Source organism: Amaranthus tricolor, chromosome 1 (genome assembly GCF_026212465.1).
Source record: "Amaranthus tricolor cultivar Red isolate AtriRed21 chromosome 1, ASM2621246v1, whole genome shotgun sequence".
Classification (NCBI taxonomy): domain Eukaryota; kingdom Viridiplantae; phylum Streptophyta; class Magnoliopsida; order Caryophyllales; family Amaranthaceae; genus Amaranthus; species Amaranthus tricolor.
The window spans coordinates 12691627-12712056 of record NC_080047.1 but is presented as its reverse complement, the minus strand read 5'-3'; the positions used below and the strand labels follow the sequence as shown (position 1 = coordinate 12712056).

Below are 20430 nucleotides of genomic sequence, written 5' to 3'. Positions count from 1 at the left end.
CACCCGCAGCAAATAATGCACTTCTTTACTCAATTGCTGCGGTTGTCTTCCTTGCCCGCAGCATTTGTCTCCTCTCAAACCGCCAAATATAATTCAATAACGTTAATAAATTAAAACATATACAGTACATTCTGAATTTAGTTCTTCATTGTTCATAATATACGACTGTTGCACTTCTCTTCCAAACAGAAACATACTGCGTTTATTGCTCTTCATCATTGTTCATCATCTTTGTTCATCATCTACTTCATCATCATCTTTGTTCTTGTTCTTCTTCATCATTCTTGCTCTTCTTATTGCTCTTCTTCATCATCTACTTCTTAAAACTGCTCTTCTTAAACCCACGAAACATACATACTGTACACGTACATTGTGGTTTTCTCTTCTTAAACCCACGAAAAATCCACGAAAATTCAAGGTATTTTTTTCATTTTGATTTTTTAAAGTAGGTTTAAATTTGTCATACTTTATATATGAAAGTGTATATTGTTGTTTTTAAGTTTTAAATTTATCATATATATCATGTTTTGTTATATTTTTAAGTAATTTCTTCATTTTATTTATCAATGTGTGTGGTTTTTAAGTTTTAAATTTATCATAATTTATTTCTAGTTTGTAAATTAGGTTTAATTAGAATTATTTATGGTTATATGAATGAGTTGTTGATATGTATGTTAATTAGTTGTCCAAGTTTATGAATGTGATTTTATTTTTATTGTTTTTATATGTTGTTAATATATATAAATATTAATTTTACTTTTACCAATTTGATTTAATTAAGTAGTGTATATATATATATATATATATATATATATATATATATATATATATATATATATATATATATATATATATATATATATATATATATATATATATATATATATATATATATATATATATATATATATATATATATATATATATATATATATATATATATATATATAGTATTACTTTTCCTATGCGTTTCAGCATAATGAAAAAAGTGCATGGACAAATGGGATCTACATCCAGAGCCACATTTCCAAAATGGACAGCAATAAAGGTACACAAATTCGTTTTTATGTGTTTTTAAGCGTTTTTGGCACTTTTGCGCATAAAGTAGCTCAAACTTGGTTTGTTTTGCACGAAACTTGGCACACAACACTATTTGGTATATATTATTGTTTTGAAGTGGTTAGAATTGAAATCATTGTCGTATGCTAGAAATTAGGTGTTAAGTTGCGATTTTATGCGTTTTAAAGCGTTTTTGGCACTTTTGAGCATAAAGTAGCTCAAACTCTGTTTTTTTGCACGAAACTTGGCACACAACATTATTTGGTATATATTATTGTGTTGAATTGGTTAGAATTTTGAAAATCATTGTCGTATGCTAGAAATTACGTGTTAAGTTGTGATTTTAAGGGTTTTTAAGCGTTTTTGGCACTTTATAGGTTTCTAGCTAGCTAATAGATATAAACATCACGTGCTATACAATATGCCTCTTAAAACAAAAATTAAAAACCAAACACTTAGCTTGGGCACTGATCAGTACTGATCAGTTACTGGCCCACTTTGCGCTCGTATCCTAGTAAGCTGTGTGCACCACATTCATGGTTCTTGGGCTTTGATGGCTTGGTCCATGTATGGAGATCACGTTTCCATGGTTGTTTGGCTCCAGGTATCCTTGGTTAAGGCTCAAACCACGCGGCAAGGTAGGCTGGTCAGCAGGTAGGCTGCTGTCCTTAACTGCCCTCTTTTGTTGTTTCTTGGTTTGGTATTGTTGATTAGCTTAAACTTGGTTTGATTTGCACGAAACATGGCACACAACATTATTTGGTATATATTATTGTGTTGAAGTGGTTAGAATTGAAAATCATAGTCATATGCTAGAAATTACGTGTTAAGTTGCGATTTTATGCGGTTTAAGCGTTTTTGGCACTTTTGCGCATAAAGTAGCTCAAACTTGGTTTGTTTTGTACAAAACTTGGCACACAACATTATTTGGTATATATTATTGTGTTGAATTGGTGAGAATTGAAAATCATTGTCGTATGCTAGAAATTACGTGTTAAGTTGCGATTTTATGCGTTTATTAAAGCGTTTTTGGCACTTTTGCGCATAAAGTAGCTCAAACTTGGTTTGATTTGCGCGAAACTTGGCACACAAAATTATTTGGTATATATCAAATTTCACCTCAATACTTTTGCATTATAAACACTCTTTCACTCTTTTGCTCATTTTCTTTGATGAACATCTTCATCCGAGCTAAAATCTCCTTAGCAAACTCCGTCATCGTTATAACTATGAGAATTATGCTTAAAACAATCAAAACCACTCAAAATCAATAGGAATAACCAAAACGAGTAAAGTAGCATAAATCTTTAAAATAAGCACGAAATTACTAACAACGACCATCATTAAGGAGTATAAAATGATATAAATAAGTGCAAATATTTGCACATATTACATGTTCAACATGTTTGACCGTACAGATCCCTAAAAAATTAGGAGTCCAATATATATATGTTAAGTGTTTAAAGATACAAAATGATAAAAGAATACCATAATTTTTATAATGTACACAGCTATTAGAGAGTTTGTTAATTTTTGCTCCACCTCTATTATTGACTACTCTTTGGTACATATTTCTTTACAGAAGCATGTTCCTAACTAGAATTTATTTTTACAAGAACAGCTTGAACCATTTTTATTACAGGATAAATTAAATTGAACATTGAAATAAATTTCCAAATGTAATTTGGTGCAGTTTCTTAATTAGTAGGTTTGCCAAGATAAATAGTGACAAAAGAACTTGAAAAGAATGTAACATAAAATTTTCGAAAAAAAAAAATACTCTTTTAAAACAATTACTAGCAACATACTTTTCATGCTACCCCTACTTATCATCATTTGAACTCTTAACATATTATACTTATTATATTTATCTTTTACGCAATTTAATGTATTATTTTGATCCTTTATATATTAAATCATACATAACTAAAATTTATAAAAAATCAATATTATAAAAAAATACGATTAGATGATTCAAACAAAATTTTACTTTCTTATGTTTTTTTACTTATACATGAGTCACAATATATAAAATAGGCTTAGAGAATAAATAATAAGCCCAATTAATGTACTCATTTATAAGCGATCTTAAGCATGGTCAACTCATCCGTACCAATTATCATCAACATAGAGGCACCAATAGTGGTGGCTTTTGGAGTATATAAATCATGTTTAATATAAACACGGCGCTTTCATTGTCATTTCCTATTAATTACACTTTAAAAATAAAAAATAATTAAACTCTGATCTTATTAATTAATGAAGCCGTCCAAAGCAAAATGTCAAACGTAAACTTAACACCAAAATAATTTACAAAGTAATTGTAAGTACTTTCAGTTACATGTAACTGATAATTACGTATTTTCATATAAAATGTCATTATCAGTTGCGAGTATTTCAGAATGTATAGCCTAACAACTAATTGTGTTGGAATTATATAAGATATCTTGAGACCTTAACCATCAACTTAAACTTTTGATTGAGTTGATTCTTTAACATGGTATTAAAGCCGGCATGAGATAACTTGAAGTGTTCAAATGAATTGCAATAACATTTCATGTTTGAAAACTATCTACATAACAATATGTTTTACTAGATGTCTTCCACGTTGTAAAATTAACTATAACGGGAGTACAAATTGCCTTGATAAGATAATGTCTATGCTTCCATCTTCTAACCTCAAATTTAACTTTAGCCCTAACTCTTACTTCCAAATCCAAATGTCCGCCCATCGTCTCGTTTCGTATCATATCAGCCACGTTCGTGTCATTGATCACCACGTTGTGTGCCACAGGATGAGCCGTAAAAAACGTACCATTCCCATGGTGCTCGACGTATGGACTCTCTTTCTCGTACGTTAAACTATACCCATTAACATGATACACCGACACCACAACTTGATTATATTCGATCGTGTATTTTGGATCTCGATTTTTCGAGTGGACTACGAAGATGAATGTAGCATTGAGCCGATTATCAGACGTGAAATTGTACGCATTAATCGCGCCTTGCTCGACCGTGATTGAAGGGAACACCATATGATCGGAATACCAAGCGATGAAAACGGCTGCACCTCCTAAGAGAATAATGTTTACTAAAATGATTATAAAACAAACTTTTCTAGACATTTTTTGTGATCAATAATCATTATATGTTGATTTTTTGTGTATAATCTTGTAAAGAGCATGTTAGAAAGAGTGAAATTTGCTTGTTGATTTGAGTGATTTTGGAAGAAAGTGATATGGGAAGAGTATGAAAGAAAGAGTTATTAATGTAATGTCAACGCAGCTCTTAAGAAATGAACAAGACGCGGTCGACTGACACTACTACGTGCCTGCAAAAACGCTAGATTAAAAATTGGTTCAAAAGGAGAAAGTTTGAGGTTTAAAAATAATATGATGATTTGATATTTATTTAACTTTCCAACTGAATTCAAATTGATCCGACATCCAAATAATTTTAAAATTATGTAAAAATCAATATGAATACAAGATTTAATTTTAAACCGATCTAAAATATGTGATATAAAATCAATCTGATAACCTAAGTGATTGCAACAGTTTTTTAGTCTGTCTCTTTGGCTATAACTTTATTTTATATAGATATTTTCATTGCTGTCTTTTATATTTAAATATCTAATAGTTTCCTAATCTTTGTGTAATATATAATAATTGTGACAGTTTATTGTTTATTGTTTATTAGGAAAAGAAATATATTTTAACGTTGGTATGCAACATATTATTTAATACCCGTTAAGATCCAATCCCGACTTATAAGCGCAGCAAAGTATTAACCGACATTTAAATATCCGTATAAGTTGCCGAGAATTTTGTTGGTTTGAGAATTGGAAATTAGAACTTGTTGTTGATAACTCACTTAAAAGGACCGTACGATTAATAATAGGTCTTGACTCTTGAAACAATGGAAAATAAGTAGGAATTAATAAGATATGCACAATCACAACATTAATACACGTATACAACAACTAGCCTATGTTAGAATATAATATAATAATGGTTAAAAATAAAAGAAATAAAGCGTGTTTGTATTGAAAGTAAATATTTACGATAGAATAAAAGTCAACCTCAACTAAAGGACTAAAGTCCCATCTCCCTAGACATTTCAAGGACCACTTACCTTGTTAACCTCTTTGTATGAGAATCAACAAAATTTCTTTTACTCGCACATGTGTACATGATGCCCACTCAACTAGGGGACAACCCTTGCTTGGTCGAGCGATTTTTATGACTTATTAATTTTTTCTGATTTTTAATTAGTTACGTATCAAAACTTTATTATTCTTTTGAAATTCGTCAGTTACAAATGACCAACCACCAATACTACTCTTTTATAAATTTATTCTGCAGAAATACTTAATTATTTAAAAAATATTATCCTCAAAAATAGTCATAAAATTGTTCATCATAAGAACAGTTTACCTAATACTGACTGTTTGTCCTACTAATTACCAACTGTTTTCGGTCGGTAATTATGAATGAAAAAAGTCGCTAATTAGTAGAAAAAATAGTCGTTAGTTATATTTTTGCTTTTTAAAAAAATAAAATAATCTAACATAAATAAAATAAATAAAATTAATGCATATTATGTGAAAAAAAAATAATGTATAAACTATCGAACATAAATAACATAAATAAAAAAATTAATAACACATTTTTACTAAAATAATCTAACATGAATAACATAAAATAAATTATCAACTAATTTATTAAGGAGACAAAAATTAGTGTATAAATAAAATGACAAATATTTGTAATTTTGATTTTTTTTTTTCAATAAAATGAGAAATTTTGATACTTTTTAGAATGATATATGTGATGTTAAAGTTAATGTGATTTATTATTTATAGATGAAAACTGAGGGGCGGGAAAATTCCCTCCAAAAACATATTGAAATACGGACTAAATAGCGACCAAATTGCGACTACCAGTCAAAAGTATTTTAAAGTCTAGATATTTTTTGATATGATGTGCAGTTAGTAGAAAATTTAGTCGGAAATATTTAGACCGACAAGTGGTACAATAGAAATTTTAGTTGAAATTTCCAACGAGCATAAATTTAGTAGGAATTTGGTCGAAAATTTCGACTAAATGAAGATGGTAGGAAATTCAGTCAAAAATTTTCAACTATTTACTGTTTAATGGAGATGCTGCATAGACTGTTTTTGTAGTGAAAAAAGTTATCTTTGCTTTAGTATACTTAACCAAATTAATTAATTATGTGATTCTCCTCAATTATTCGGGCCATCGGTTTTATTTTGGGTTAGGTATATCGGGTTGGTATGAAATCGGGTTTTTCCATATTGTTTTTTACATGATTGTAAAACTTAAAATACCAATTTTAAAACTTAAAAATACTAATTTTCAGGCTTAAAATTCTCATTTAAACTTTAGAATAGGATGACTCAAACCTTAAAATTGATGTTTATAATTTTAAAATTGATTTTTTAGTATTAAAATTAGTCTTTTAAGTATTAAAATTGACATTTTAAATTTTGAAATTGATGTCACAATCTTAAAGAAAATTAAAAAATTTTACATAAATTATGTCGTCTTGAGACTCATTGTAGTTAGATGTGGGAGTTTTATCCGCTGATAAGGTTAGGGGATCATGGTCCTCTTATTTTTAACATAAGTGATTAATTAACTTTGTATTCATACGATCATTATACTCCTACTATTTTTTTGCTTGTATAATTCTATTGATTCAAGTATGTTTATATATCAGTTTATTTAATCTAATTTAACAAGTATGTGATAACTACACAAGCCCTAAAAAAAATGCAAATAGGATATTATTGTAGACACATTAATTTGTACATTTTCCATTTCAAAATACTTACAACGTTTGACTTTTTCTATAGTCTAATTCACTTATTCAATCATTAATATATTTAATTACTATGTACACTAGTGGAAAAAACATCATTTGTTGCGTGTCATTTGCTGCGGTTTTCCTTATACGCAGCATTAAATAGCAAAAAAAAAAGAAAAAATAATATATAATACAAATGCTACGGTTTTCATGATGCCCGCAGCAAATAAGCATTATTTGCTGCGGTTTTATTAAGCCCGCAACAAATAAGTGCTTATTAAACGGAAAAAAAAAATAATAAGCATTATTTGATGCGGTTTTAATGAAACCGCAGCAAATAAGTTATAAAAATAAAATTTATTTATTTATTTATTTATTATTTTTTTAATACTTATTTGCTGCGGGCTTCTTAGAACCGCAGCAAATAATGCTTATTTGCTGCGGTTTTTTAAGAAGCCTGCAACAAATAGCCAGTTCAAAAAATATAAAAACGCGTTTTGACGTTCAATTGCTTAAAACCCTAAAATAACTTTCTTCAAAATCCTACGACGACGACTGTCTTCTTCTTCAAGCTTATGAATTTCAGAAAATTTCTTCAAAAACCCAAGAAAAATCTCTTCAAGTTTTTCAAGTTTTTCAAATCATACGACTCCACTGTGTTTTCTCTTCATTTCGTTCATCATCTTCCAAACCCCACGACTTTGTTTAAATTCTTCAAACTCCTGTGTTGTTGAAATTTGTTGCTTCAATAACCGCCCATTGCATGAATTTCCTTCTCCATCTTTGTTTAAGTTCTAAAACCCACCATTGTTGCTTTTCCTTCAAAGCCACGAAATTATGGCTGGTCTTGTTCTTTTTCAAGTCATTGTGTTTTAATAAGAATTTAGTCTTTTTTTATACTAATTTTGATTTTTTTTTTCATTGTAGGTTACATAATCTTATTCTGGAAACAAAATTATCATATCTCATTATCAAGGTATGTATTTTATATTTGAATGTGAATAATTTACTTATGTATGTACATGAATATTTGAATGTGAATAATTTTAATTAATTAGGATTTTTAGGGTAGATTGAATGTGAATAATTTACTTATGTATATATGTAGTTGTATATTTGAATGTGAATAATTACTTATGTATGTGGTATCAATGGTTCAATGGGTTTGTTCTTGTACACGACATCATGTAAGATTATAATCATGTAATTTAATTATATATCAATCTTTATTTAGTGATGATAATTTTTGCTGGTATTAAACCTGCTTTGCTTTATTATGTGTGTGAAGTAGAAATTTGGAAGTAGGATAGTGGCTTTTGCTTATCGACGATCGGCTAAGAAACTGTAAAGATTTAAAGAACCTCAAAATGAAATGAGATTTATATACATTACTTATAAAATAATATATTATTCATTTTCTATTTTTAGGATTAAGTTGGTATTTTAATGTACTTCTAGGATGTTAATTAATTATGTTTTTGAAATGGTTTAATGCATTTGTGTTTCGCTGGATTTGCAGATTGATAGTTTGCCACGTCGATGTTTATTTGAAGGACAAAAATTCTCAACTCGAATCCACTATTCACTTTGGATTTATTAGGACTTTAATTTGTATATGTACATATTATTATATTATATTATATATACGATCGAGAGTTTACCAAGAGATTATTGGTGATTATCAGTGGATTAATTATTGTTTATTACATCGTACATTATTGGATTATTTAATACTATTAAACGAAAAAAGCAAAAAAAAAAAATTTTTTTTTTCGTTTAATAGACACTTATTTGCTGCAGGCTTTTTAAAACCGCAGCAAATAATGCTTATTTGCTGCGGTTTTTTAAGAAGCCCGCAGCAAATAGTTAATTTTTTTTGCTGCGGTTTAAAATCGCAGCATTTAAAATAGGTTATTTGCTGCTATCACTATTGCTGCGGGCCAAAACCGCAGCATATTATGGCCCAAAAACCGCAGCAAATAAAGGTTTTTCCACTAGTGATATATTAAAAAAATTTAAAATTTGATATTAATAACTTAGAATCAAACTAACTATTTGACTATGTTTTAACCTATAGATTAAAAAATTAATCACAAATTAAGGGCAATGAATAAATACTGTCATATTTCTAATGCCTCAACTCATTTGAATCAGAAAAAGTATATACACTTGCCATCACATTATATTAAGATGCCCCCTTCAATTCTCAAAGTTCGACATTTTTAGAATATTTTAAGTAAGGAGACATTTTTATAATTTTTACGATACATAGCCAACATAGGAGTTGAAATATATTTAGTAGAGATCCTCTAGATTCTCTTGATGTAGATAATTTTTATAATTAACTTTTATTTTTACTATTTTTTAAGACATATTTATAGAGACTAAGACTTAAATATACTTGGATAACTATGTGATAAAACAAATGGGACAAACTTTCAAAATATATTATAGTCAATAACATATGTTGTTCTCTTTTTAGTATTAGTTCATTTACTTTTCCATACTTAAATATCCTACACGATGACTAATTAAATTACAAAATAAATTAGACTCAAGGGAAAGTTTGTTAAATATTTTCTTAGTTCTTCTGAGGAAACATCATATATTTATTTATATTTATTAGATTTTTTAGTCATATAATGCAAATTCAGATGAACCAAATCAGTATAAAAATAATAATTCCAAAAACTTCTTCGCCAAGAATATAATATAGTAACAATTGACTAATTCCAACTTTTTGTATAGTTGTGCCCATAAGTCATAAAATACACTACTTGTAATTTAATTAAATAATTTTGTTTTGGTCATGAATGAAAATTCGAAGAAACTCTTGGATATACTCAATTATATTTGATTTCTAAAACAAATCAAATAAGAGAATATTGGATTACTCTTGTGATTATGTGTTATCTTATTTACACTTGTGATAGTGACATTATTTTCACCAAATAAAAATTGACTTAATTTTTTCAGCTCTTGTCTCTTGTCTTAAGGATTGCTTAGCTTATCCTTAAATAAAAAAGAAATAAAATTAAAAAATTGTATTTTATCTTAATCGAAGAACAAATACTACTTATGTAAAATGTGATGAAAATATAGTCCTTCCATTTCTTCAGCCTAATATATAATTTAAAAAAATAATCTATAAACTAATAAATGAAAGTGACTACAATTTGTCAACAAATAAAGTATCTACAATTTACATGTTGACTTTGAACCATCATTCACACATTATTAATTCTCATTTCCTAGAATTTTCATGTTAAATTCCACCAAAGGGATAATCATAAACAAATCGTATAAATAAACTCCTTTTTAATTAAATTCACTCAACAAAATCCTTTTTCTCCGTACAAAAATCAATTGATACATAGAAATGTCTTACAAATCTTGTTTAACATGGTGTATTGGTAGTTTAATCATCATGTTCATCTTGGTAGGCTTACCCATAATCATCTATTACGCCGTAGTCCAACCCAAAAACCCGACATTCACCCTCGACCACGCCTCCGTGACCGGATTCAACCTAACATCCGACAATCATTTTACGGCGTTCTTTGATTTGGTGATTCGGGCTAATAACCCGAACCACAAAATGAAGCTCAAGTACTCGCGAGTTCGAGTTAATATATTTAAAAATAAACAAAGGTTGGCCGAAGATGCCTTGGATAAGTTTTCGCAAAGAAAAAGGAATGTAACTTTGTTACGATCTGAGGTCGTCGCACTTAACGTGAAACTTAAGGAATCTCCTGGTTCTAATATTCGGTTTGAAACTGAGTCCGGGTACATTGATTTTGATGTTTTTATGACGGCCACTTTAAATTCCAATAATTTGGAGGTTAATTGTAAGCACGCAATTGTGAATATAAGTGAACAAACTATTGAAGCGTCCGCTCCTAACAATAAATTGAATCATAATTTTCGAAGCATAGGATGCAGTGTACGTGTTTATAACGATGATGCTTAAATTTTGTTACTTTTATGATCTTGTTCACATTTTTTTATTATTTAGTTTATGAATTCATGAATATAATTGTTTCTGGTAAGATTTTGTTTTTTTATTTTTTAACAGGCTTAACAGTACTAAATATAGATATTAAGAAAATGATACATTAATTATAAAATATCATAGTTATTATTATTAAATAATAATAAATGTGTAAGAGTTTATAAAATATGAAATAGAAATATCATATACGTAAATAAGATAATTTATAAATTAATCTAGTCAATATTGTGACGAGGAAGTCTTATTAAATAACAGTGATTTGTAAAGTTAATAAATCACTCTTATGTGGTAGGATTTAAAAGGGTGAGAATTTTGTGATTTTAATTTATTTTTTTTAATTTTTTTAATTTAATTATTATTATTGTAGTGATTTATAAATCTATTATTAATTAGAAATTTATTAATACTGTGACGGGAATTAAAAAGTAAGAGTGTAGTAAGTACTTCATGAAAAGTAAAATTGTACCTGCTGAGCCTGCAGCCTTCGTTTCCACAAACCGATTAATTATGATATATGACGACATATATAGTAATCTATGCATGATCAGAACTATTTTTCTAGCCTAACTAAAGATATATTGCAAATTTGCAATCGATTTATAAGTTAGGTAGGTACTATTAAGTATGAATATAACTAGGTATATCGTAATTAAAAAAACTTAGCATTTAAATAAAAAATATTGCTTTTAGAATAAATTAATTTCACCATTTTCCTCGAATTTGCGTAATATTAGCACTAACTCTATATGACTGACTCTCAACTTCCATATTAAATGAATTATTTATATATTTGTGTGTCTAAATTAGGATTTTAGGTTTAAAATTATGATCCTCTGCACTTAGCTTGTAGATCTCTCTAAAATCTTTTCAAATAGCATAACATTAAATGTATGACAACAAGAACAACAAAACTACATTGTCGTGTCTCCTTGTGTGATATGGCAAAGACATGGTTTTACCGATTAGGTATAGAAGTTTCAACAAAATGGGTTAAAGGCTTTGTAATTAATGCTCCATTGCATAGCCAATGAGAGGGTGTATGTTAATAGGTGTAGCTGATTATGAGCGTAAAGTGAGAAAAAAGGTGAAAGATTGCAGAGCACATGTTAACATTGGTAAATACAAGGATTAAAAGAGACATTCCTTAACATGATTAGGGTTATATTGTTCCAAGCCAATCATGAGGTATAAATTATCCCCATGTTCACTTTCTCTTAAGTAATTTCGAGCCAACTGAACTTATTGCTCTAAATCATTGGTAAATTAACATTAACTCTTCGTGTATTTACTATTGTATTTCTTAAAACCTCATGCCATAAATAAACCTTTAGTCAACCTCCTCCAAGTTAAGGCAACAACGCAATTGGTTTGGGCTTCCTAAGTACTCATCCTTTATACCTACTGACCTGAGCATCGGAGCAGTTCCTCCACTACAAAAACAAACTTATATTGAGACAATTTGTCGCCGAGCTTGGCTATGGGATGGAGACAGGAAAGTCCCGTCGCCAAGATTGGCTACGGACATTTTCCGTTTCCATCCCATAGCCATTCTGCCTCCAAAGTTGGCTGCAGGCATTTTCTGTCTTCATTCCGTCACCATTCTGTCTCCAAACTTGGCTACGGGCATTTTCCGCTCCATCCCGTCGCCATTAATATTTTGTCAAAATTCAAATTCGCAGAAGGAGGGAACTTGGGTTTATAAATCTTTCACATTCATTTTTTTCACTTACACCTTCAATAAATTAGATTGTTGTAAATTTTATTTAAAACAATTTATATGTAAATTTAGTATTTTAAATCTTTTGTATTACATTTGTTACTATTTTTTATATTAATATAATTAGTTTATTGTTTGTATATTTTTTGTCGTATATATTTTATTTTGTTATCTTAGTTTGATGCATTTTTATATATTTATTGTTATTTTAATTAAAATAAAACCTAAAATTTAAATTATAAACTCTTAGTTCTTATTAATTAATATTAAAATACTAATAATAAATTAATTAATAATATTAAAATATTAATCATAAATAATAATATTAGAATGTAAAATGAAGGTCAGGATATGGCGACGGAATCATAATCTGACGCAATAAATGGCGACGGGATGACTACGAAATTTGCATTTAGTGATGCGAAATATAGCTATAGGTCCATTCCGTCTCCATCCTGTCGTCATATGGGTGATGGCTATGGAATGGACTCGTAGCCATCTCGTGTTTTTTTGTAGATAATCCTCTTAATGCAGACCAAGTCATTAGAGTGGTCTTACTACAAGAATAGTTAGATAGCAAAGATAAACCTCTTAACCAACAAATTTGAACACCATCTCTCTCAAACAACCATAATACTAACCAAGCTTAGTGCTAATTAGTGTTAAGATTATGTACTTACCACAAAATTAAAGGTCGCGTTAAGGTGGTTGTGGGTGGTGTGTGTGTAAACTATTAATTTGAAGGTTATTATGATAAAAAGACAGTCAAAGGAAATCAAACCTGCTTGAATCTGGGAAGATTTCGTGTTACTAAGTAGTTATCTGGGAATAATTATCTGGCAAGGTTATTAAAGGATTTTGTATACAGGCTTAGAAGGTTAGAGCATGAGAAGCTCACGTGCATGTGAGGACACTTGTCCTTCATTAAAGCATCACTTTTATGAAATGGGACACGTGCTCAAAGGAGAAATTAAAAACGTCACAAAGGACAAATAAAGTATTCGATTGTGATTAAGGGATTGACACGTCTAAAAAGGAAGAGTGGTGCATGCAGAGAATGTCTTTAGGGGTCGAAAAAGGAATGTTTGTTCCACAATCATCAGCTATAAATACTCACCAAAGCGCCATAAATGAGGTAACTAATTTCTTAGAGAGAAAGAAAAGAAAAAAAGAATCCAAAGTGATTAAATACAAACGATCTTAACTGAATATCAGAATTTCACATTGATTTTCAGAGCAACGGAACAAATATTTAGAAAAGATTTAATTGACATTTGTCGTGATAATTTATTACAAAAAGACCTCACGTCTAAACAAGACCTAAGTAGTTATCCACCTGGTTGCCATTGTGCACCTCGAAGGATCTGTTAGGCAATCCATATATTGATATGTACTAACTTGGGCGTCGGAGTAAGCCCTCGGAAAAGAATTCCTGGCCTTTCTAACCCCTTTGGTGTGTTTTGTAGGAATCATCAGCATCTTCATCCAAAGATCTTACTGCATAACTGGCAAGGAATTAAATTAAGACCTCCACCAACAAAAATCATCTAATTAACAACTAATCAGGAGATTAAAATCTTAGTTAATTGTTCTTTAAAATCAGACAGGAACAATTTGGGCTAGAAGGAGGGCCGCTTTTTCTTTCTTTGCTAAAAGTTACTGTAAGAATTTTTTTAGAAAGATGAAGATGACAAGCAACTCAGAAAACCGAAGTCAAAATTCTAACTAGTCCAAAAGAACTAGATCTCAAAGGAAGAGGTTTAGGAATGCTGCTCGAAGAATCGTTGATGAAGATCTATGAGACAATCATTGAGCTCTAACAGAGAACAACCGAGTGTGTCAATGTCCCAGGCACATAAGGAGTCACCAATAAAACAACAAGTTGGGGATGTTCAACCTCAATTTACTCTCACTGGTGATGCAATAGCCCAGCTGGCAGCAGCAGTTGCAGATGCTGTCAGAACGGGGACAACAGGAGATGCTAACCCTAATCAAAGGGAGCAGATCTCCAATGAACGGTATCTGGAAGAGGAGGATGAATCTTATATAACTCCTCATACTCAGGTAGAATCAGGCCAATTAGGTTTTGACAGGAATAGAAATATTCACAGGGAAGACGAAGGTGAGTCTGTGCCGTGCAGAAGATATGCCTGGTACAGGACCCCTTCGAACCCTAGAGCATTGTCCCAGTTAGGAACACACATCAAAAAGGGATGGACTGAGACAGTCTATCGACAAACTGATTCCCAGCCTATAACGAGGGAGTCAGTGACAACAAAAAGATTGTCTGCCATGAGCAGGCTTGGAAAAGCTCATTCACTATCACCTTTAAAAATTCGTGAAGGTGAAGGAGAATCATTACAGGTTGTTGAGAGCATACAGCCAAATACTCATTCCTTGAAGGGGAAATCCTCTTATTTAGGTTTACCCCCCAAGATTCCAGAGAACCAGAAAATAAGGTTTTCTGGGAAGACACCATTCATCCCAGAATTGCTTCCTCACCTGTGAAAAGGGTGAAATTTCCTGCTCATCTGACTTATAAAGGGGAGACATATCCAAATGCCCATCTGACAGCCTTCAATAATGAGATGGACATGGATAGTCACACAAATGCCAGTTGGTGCAAAAATTTCATTCTAACCTTAACTGATACAGGATAGAAATGGGCTCAGAGCCTCCCAGATGGCTTGATTTCCTTATTTGATGAACTTGCTAAAAAGTTCAAGAGTCATTTCTCATCAAGGACTGCCAGATTTAAGCAATACATTGAAATGATGAGCATACGACAGGGAAAAGATGAATCTCTGAGGAATTACGTATCCAGGTTCGACAAAGAAAGTTTGTAGGTGCTGAACCCTGAAGAAAACATCTTGACCTTCGCTTTCAGACAAGGCCTTAACTCTAATAAGCCTGAAAGTGAGGCTCTGAAGTTCAGCAACCATTGGACTTATTTGAAGACAATGAAGGAAGTCAGAGAATATGCCTAGTTCCCATGTAGATGTCGAAGATTTTAAATCCATAACAGGGACAATGGAGCATAAAGGGAAAACCCCAAAGAAGGGCAGCAGGAAGCCAGCTGAAAGACATGATAGGGGAAAAAAGCTGGTCAGGACTGAGGATTTTGATGTCCTCGGACTCAATAATTATTTGAATTATACACGCTTAAAAGATTCTAGGGCCAAAATCTTTAATGTACATAAAAAGGATACCAGATGGCAGAGGCCTGTCCAGAAGAAAGTTGTTGGCAAGAACCCAAACGCTTACTGCAAATTTCATGAATGTTCAGGTCACTGGACAGAACATTGTAAGTCTTTGATGAACAATATTGAAGATTTGATTTAAAGAGGATACTTCCAACAATACAGACAAGATAAAACTTTTCGGCAAAAGACAAGCTAAAAGTAGATCTGGACAAGCCAGAGGGGAACGGGAGCAAGCCCCAAAGAAGAAGAAAGAAATTTTTGTGATATTTCAGAAGTCTAAGATATTTGATAATGAAGCACCCTTGAGAGCAGCAACAGCTCCCAGATTAGAGCTGATGGAAATCACAGAGCAGGCTGAAACACCAAAACTGCCAGATATGACCTTTACTAGGGAGGATTGCAGAGGGATATCCTATCCCCACTCAGATCCCCTGTTGATGGTTGTAGACATTGCTGATCAATCTGTACATAGAGTTTTGTTGGATAGTGGTGCTGAAATTAATGTCATCTATAAATCCTGCTGGGATCAAATGGATTTAGATGACAATCACTCTGCCAGTTACTTTCACTGATACACAGGGGGTCACCATAATGGTTCCCCAGGAATTTTATATTATTAATACTCCTACTAGATACAACTATATTCTATGGAGGAAGTTCACTGTAGCAATAACTGGTATTCCCTCTACACACCATCAAACCTTACTCTTTGTAGGAAAAGATGGAAGGGTAGGGAGAGCCAGAGAAAATCAAAAAATGGCGAGGTCTTGCAATTTTGTAAATAAAGTAAGTGCTAAGCCACAAAAACGGAAAGGAAAAGAGAGGGTGCCAAAAGCTAATATGGTGCCCATAAAAAATTATGAAAGCAGTCAGCCTGATAAAAGATTGAAATTAGTTGCTTCTTTATTTGGATCTGGGACTCAGAAAATTGTTGAAATAGATCCCAAGCCATCTGAGGATGAAAATGTAAAGAAGAGTACTCCACAGATGGAGATTGATCACCAGATGATTGAAGAGGTTGCATTGATTGAAGGAACAGATGAAACCGTGAGGATTGGGGGGAATCTGGATCCTTAGGTTCGCCTCCATTTAATTCAAGTTCTTCGTCAAAATGCTGATCTCTTTGCATATTCTGCAGCAGACATGCCAGGTATTGACCCTAAGATAGTCACTCATAAAATAAGTGTCCATGAAGGACTCAAGCCTATTAAACAGAAGAAAAGAAACTTCGGTTTTGAAGAAGATAAAATCATTGAAGAAGTTCAAAAGCTGTTAGATGCTGGTTTCATTGAGGAATGTCTCTACCTAGAATGGCTGGCTAATGTTGGTTTGGTAAAAAAGCCACAACCTGGGAAGTGGAGAATGTGTATAGATTTTTCCAGTTTAAATAGATGCTGCCCTAAAGATTGTTATCCTTTACCTAGAATAGACCAGCTAGTTGATTCAACTGTTGGATATGCTCTTTTATCATGTATGGATGCCTTTTCTGGCTATTATCAGATAATTATGGACCTTGCTGACAAAAAGAAAACGACATTTATATGCTCAGCAGGGGTGTTCAATTATACGATGATGCCTTTTGGTTTAATGAATGTTGGGGCAAACTACCAAAGGGTAATGGATAAAATTTTCAAAATCAGAGGGGTAGAAATTTAGAAGTGTATGTAGATGATTCAATTTGTAAAAAGTAAAACAGAAAAAGAAATGGTTGTAGATTTGCAAGAAACATTTGATAATATGAGAATATATAAGATGAGACTTAATCCCAAAAAGTGTGTATTTGGGATAAAGTCTGGACAGTTTATTGGGCTACTTAGTCAGCCAAAGAGGTATCGATGCCAATCCAGAAAAGGTTCAAGCAATCATTGATCTGGCAGAACCTAGGAATAAGCATGAAATTATGCAATTAACAGGGAGGATGGCAGCTCTTTCCAGATTCATCTCCAAATCAGCAGAGAGAATCATGCGATTTTCCACAGTTTTGAAAGGTAATAAAAAGCTTTGATTAGGGTGAACTTCAGAGTCAGGCATTTAAGGAGTTAAAAGAACACCTTCACAGTCTACCAACTCTGGCAAGACCCGTTACTGGAGAAATATTATACTTGTACATATCATCAACACAGCACACATTGAGTGCAGTGTTGATCAGGGAAGAAAATAAAATTCAATATCCAATTTACTTTGTAAGTAAAATGTTGTTGGATGCTGAAACAAGATATTCCATGATTGAAAAAGCAGTGTTTGTTGTAATAGTAGCTACCAGAAAATTAAGGCCTTATTTCGATGCTCACCCGGTGGTAGTCTTAACAAACCTACCATTAGAGAAAAGTATGGTGAAAATAGAAAGATCCGGAAGACTGGCAACATGGGTTGTTGAACTTAATGGTCTCGGAGTACAAATTCAACCTAGAAGAGCTATAAAGGGTCAAGCATTGGCGGATATTTTTGCTGAATGGGGAACACAAGATGAAAGTAAGAACCTATCCGGCAATTATTAATCGATGGGTCATCAAGACTTGTTGGTGCAGGGGCCGGATTGGTATTAATCACCCCAGAAGGTAAAGTTATTGAATACGCTTTGAAATTTCAATTTAAAGCTACCAACAATGAAGCTGAATATGAGGCTGTCATTGCTGGGTTACAATTGTGCAAAGCCCTGGAAGCCAGAAGGATTAATCTTAAAACCGATTCACAGCTAGTTGTGAATCAGATTAAAGGGGAGTATGAGGCCAGAGATGTTACTATGCAAAAATACTTGAAGAAAGCTCAAGAATTGATCTCCTGGTTTGAAGCTGTTCATGTTGAAAGACCCAGATTACAAAACGAGCAAGCTGATGCACTTTCTAAATTAGGAAGTTCCAATACGCAGAATTTAAAAAGGTTAGTAGAAGTTAAACCAGTAAGTTCAATCCATGAAGACGCCACATCTATCTTTAATATTAGAAACAGAGATCTCCCAAATTGGATGAAAGATCTCATCCAATACAAAGAAAGTGGAGAACTTCCAGCAGATCTAGTTCTTGCCAGAAAGATGAAAATGAAGTCACTACAATTTTGTATGGTAGATGGGGAATTATATAAAAAGGCAAAGAATGGTCCTCTGCTGAAATGTGTGACACCATCAGAAGCTGATTACATCTTATAAGAAGTCCATGAAGGATGTTGTGGTCAGCATCTGGGAACCAAGGCTTTGGCTCACAAAGCTTTCGGAATTGGTTATTATTGGCCCACAGCAACAGAAGATGCCAGAAACTTGGTCCAGAAGTGTGAGAAGTGTCAGAAATTTGCACCAAATATTATTCAACAAGCATCTGAGTTGAAGTATATTCACAATCTAGTTCCATTTGCTCAATGGGGCTTAGACCTGCTGGGACCATTTAAAATAGCAGCTGGAGGAAAAAAGTTTTTGATTGTTGCAATTGATTATTTTACAAAATGGGTAGAGGCAGAGTCACTTGCAACAATCACTTCTAGAAAAGTAGAAAAATTCATGTGGCAGAATATCATCACCAGATTTGGGCTTCCCAGAGTCTTAACTGTTGATAATGGAACCCAGTTTGATTGTGCAACACTGAGAAAATATTTGGAAGATTTCAAAATTGCAGTGGCCTACTCATTTGTTTGCAATCCTCAATGTAATGGACAAGCTGAAGCAACCAATAAACAATTCTGTATGGGCTCCAGAAGAAGCTGGAAGATGTAAAAGCAAAATGGATTGATGAAATCTACGATGTACTATGGTCTTTACGAACAACTGTGAAGGAGGCAACTAGCCAAACACCTGTCAAGCTTGTTTATGGTTCATAAGCACTCTTGCTAGTTGAGATTGGAGTACAGACAGTAAGATTAAAACATCTGGATCCAATGGAAAATCAAGAATCAAGGCTTCTAGATCTAAAACTAATCGCTGAACTTAGAGAAAATGCAGCATGGAAAATGGCTACATACCAAAACAGGATTGCCAAATTTTATAATAGAAAAGTTAAACACAGATCTTTTCAAGTAGGGGACTTGATTCTCAGAAATGCTAAGGCAACTCAAAAGCATGAGCATGGAAAGTTGTCAGAAAAATGGGAAGGCCCCTACATTGTGTCAGTAGATTGTGGCAATGGAACTTATAAGTTGAGAACATCAAATGGTGAGCAACTTAGACATGAATGGAATATCAGAATGTTGAAAAGGTATTATGTATAGACTTTAATGAATTCTTATAATAATTCTTTTATAAAGTATTAGCCAGATTCAATACACTTAATAAGTTTCTGAGAAAAAAGATTTGCAATATTCTGTGTAAAAGAAAAGTATAATGGTAGAAAAACGAGCCAGTGGGTAAACATTGACTTTTACAGTTAAGATACCTAGCTGAGTTCAAAAGGTGACTAGTGGGAAACCCCTGGTTTTATGACTAAGGAACCCAGCTGAGTCATGGGGAAGCCCTGGTTCACCATAACTAAGGAACCCAGAAAGTGTTTGAAGAAGATATCAAACATGAGAATGAAAAAGATGAAACTCCCCAGAAAGCAAAAACTTTTAAGTATGTTTCATGAATGAAAATACTTTAAAGTTGAGGGGAATAAGATATGGATAATGGAAAAAAAATATAACAT

General features: G+C 32.1%; 2 protein-coding genes across 2 annotated transcripts; one reads left to right on the top strand and one right to left on the bottom strand.

Annotated features, from left to right (window-relative positions):
• Positions 1-3614: 3614 nt before the first annotated feature.
• Positions 3615-4187, bottom strand: LOC130797449 (uncharacterized protein At1g08160-like). Its single transcript, XM_057660062.1, has one exon. It carries the CDS (start codon positions 4185-4187, stop codon positions 3615-3617), a length of 573 nt encoding a protein of 190 aa, XP_057516045.1.
• A 6045-nt stretch (positions 4188-10232) lies between these two features.
• On the top strand, positions 10233-10902 carry LOC130823279 (NDR1/HIN1-like protein 6). The gene has a single exon (XM_057687904.1). The coding sequence runs from the start codon at positions 10271-10273 to the stop codon at positions 10859-10861; it is 591 nt and encodes a 196-aa protein (XP_057543887.1). The 5' UTR covers positions 10233-10270; the 3' UTR covers positions 10862-10902.
• Positions 10903-20430: the final 9528 nt, after the last annotated feature.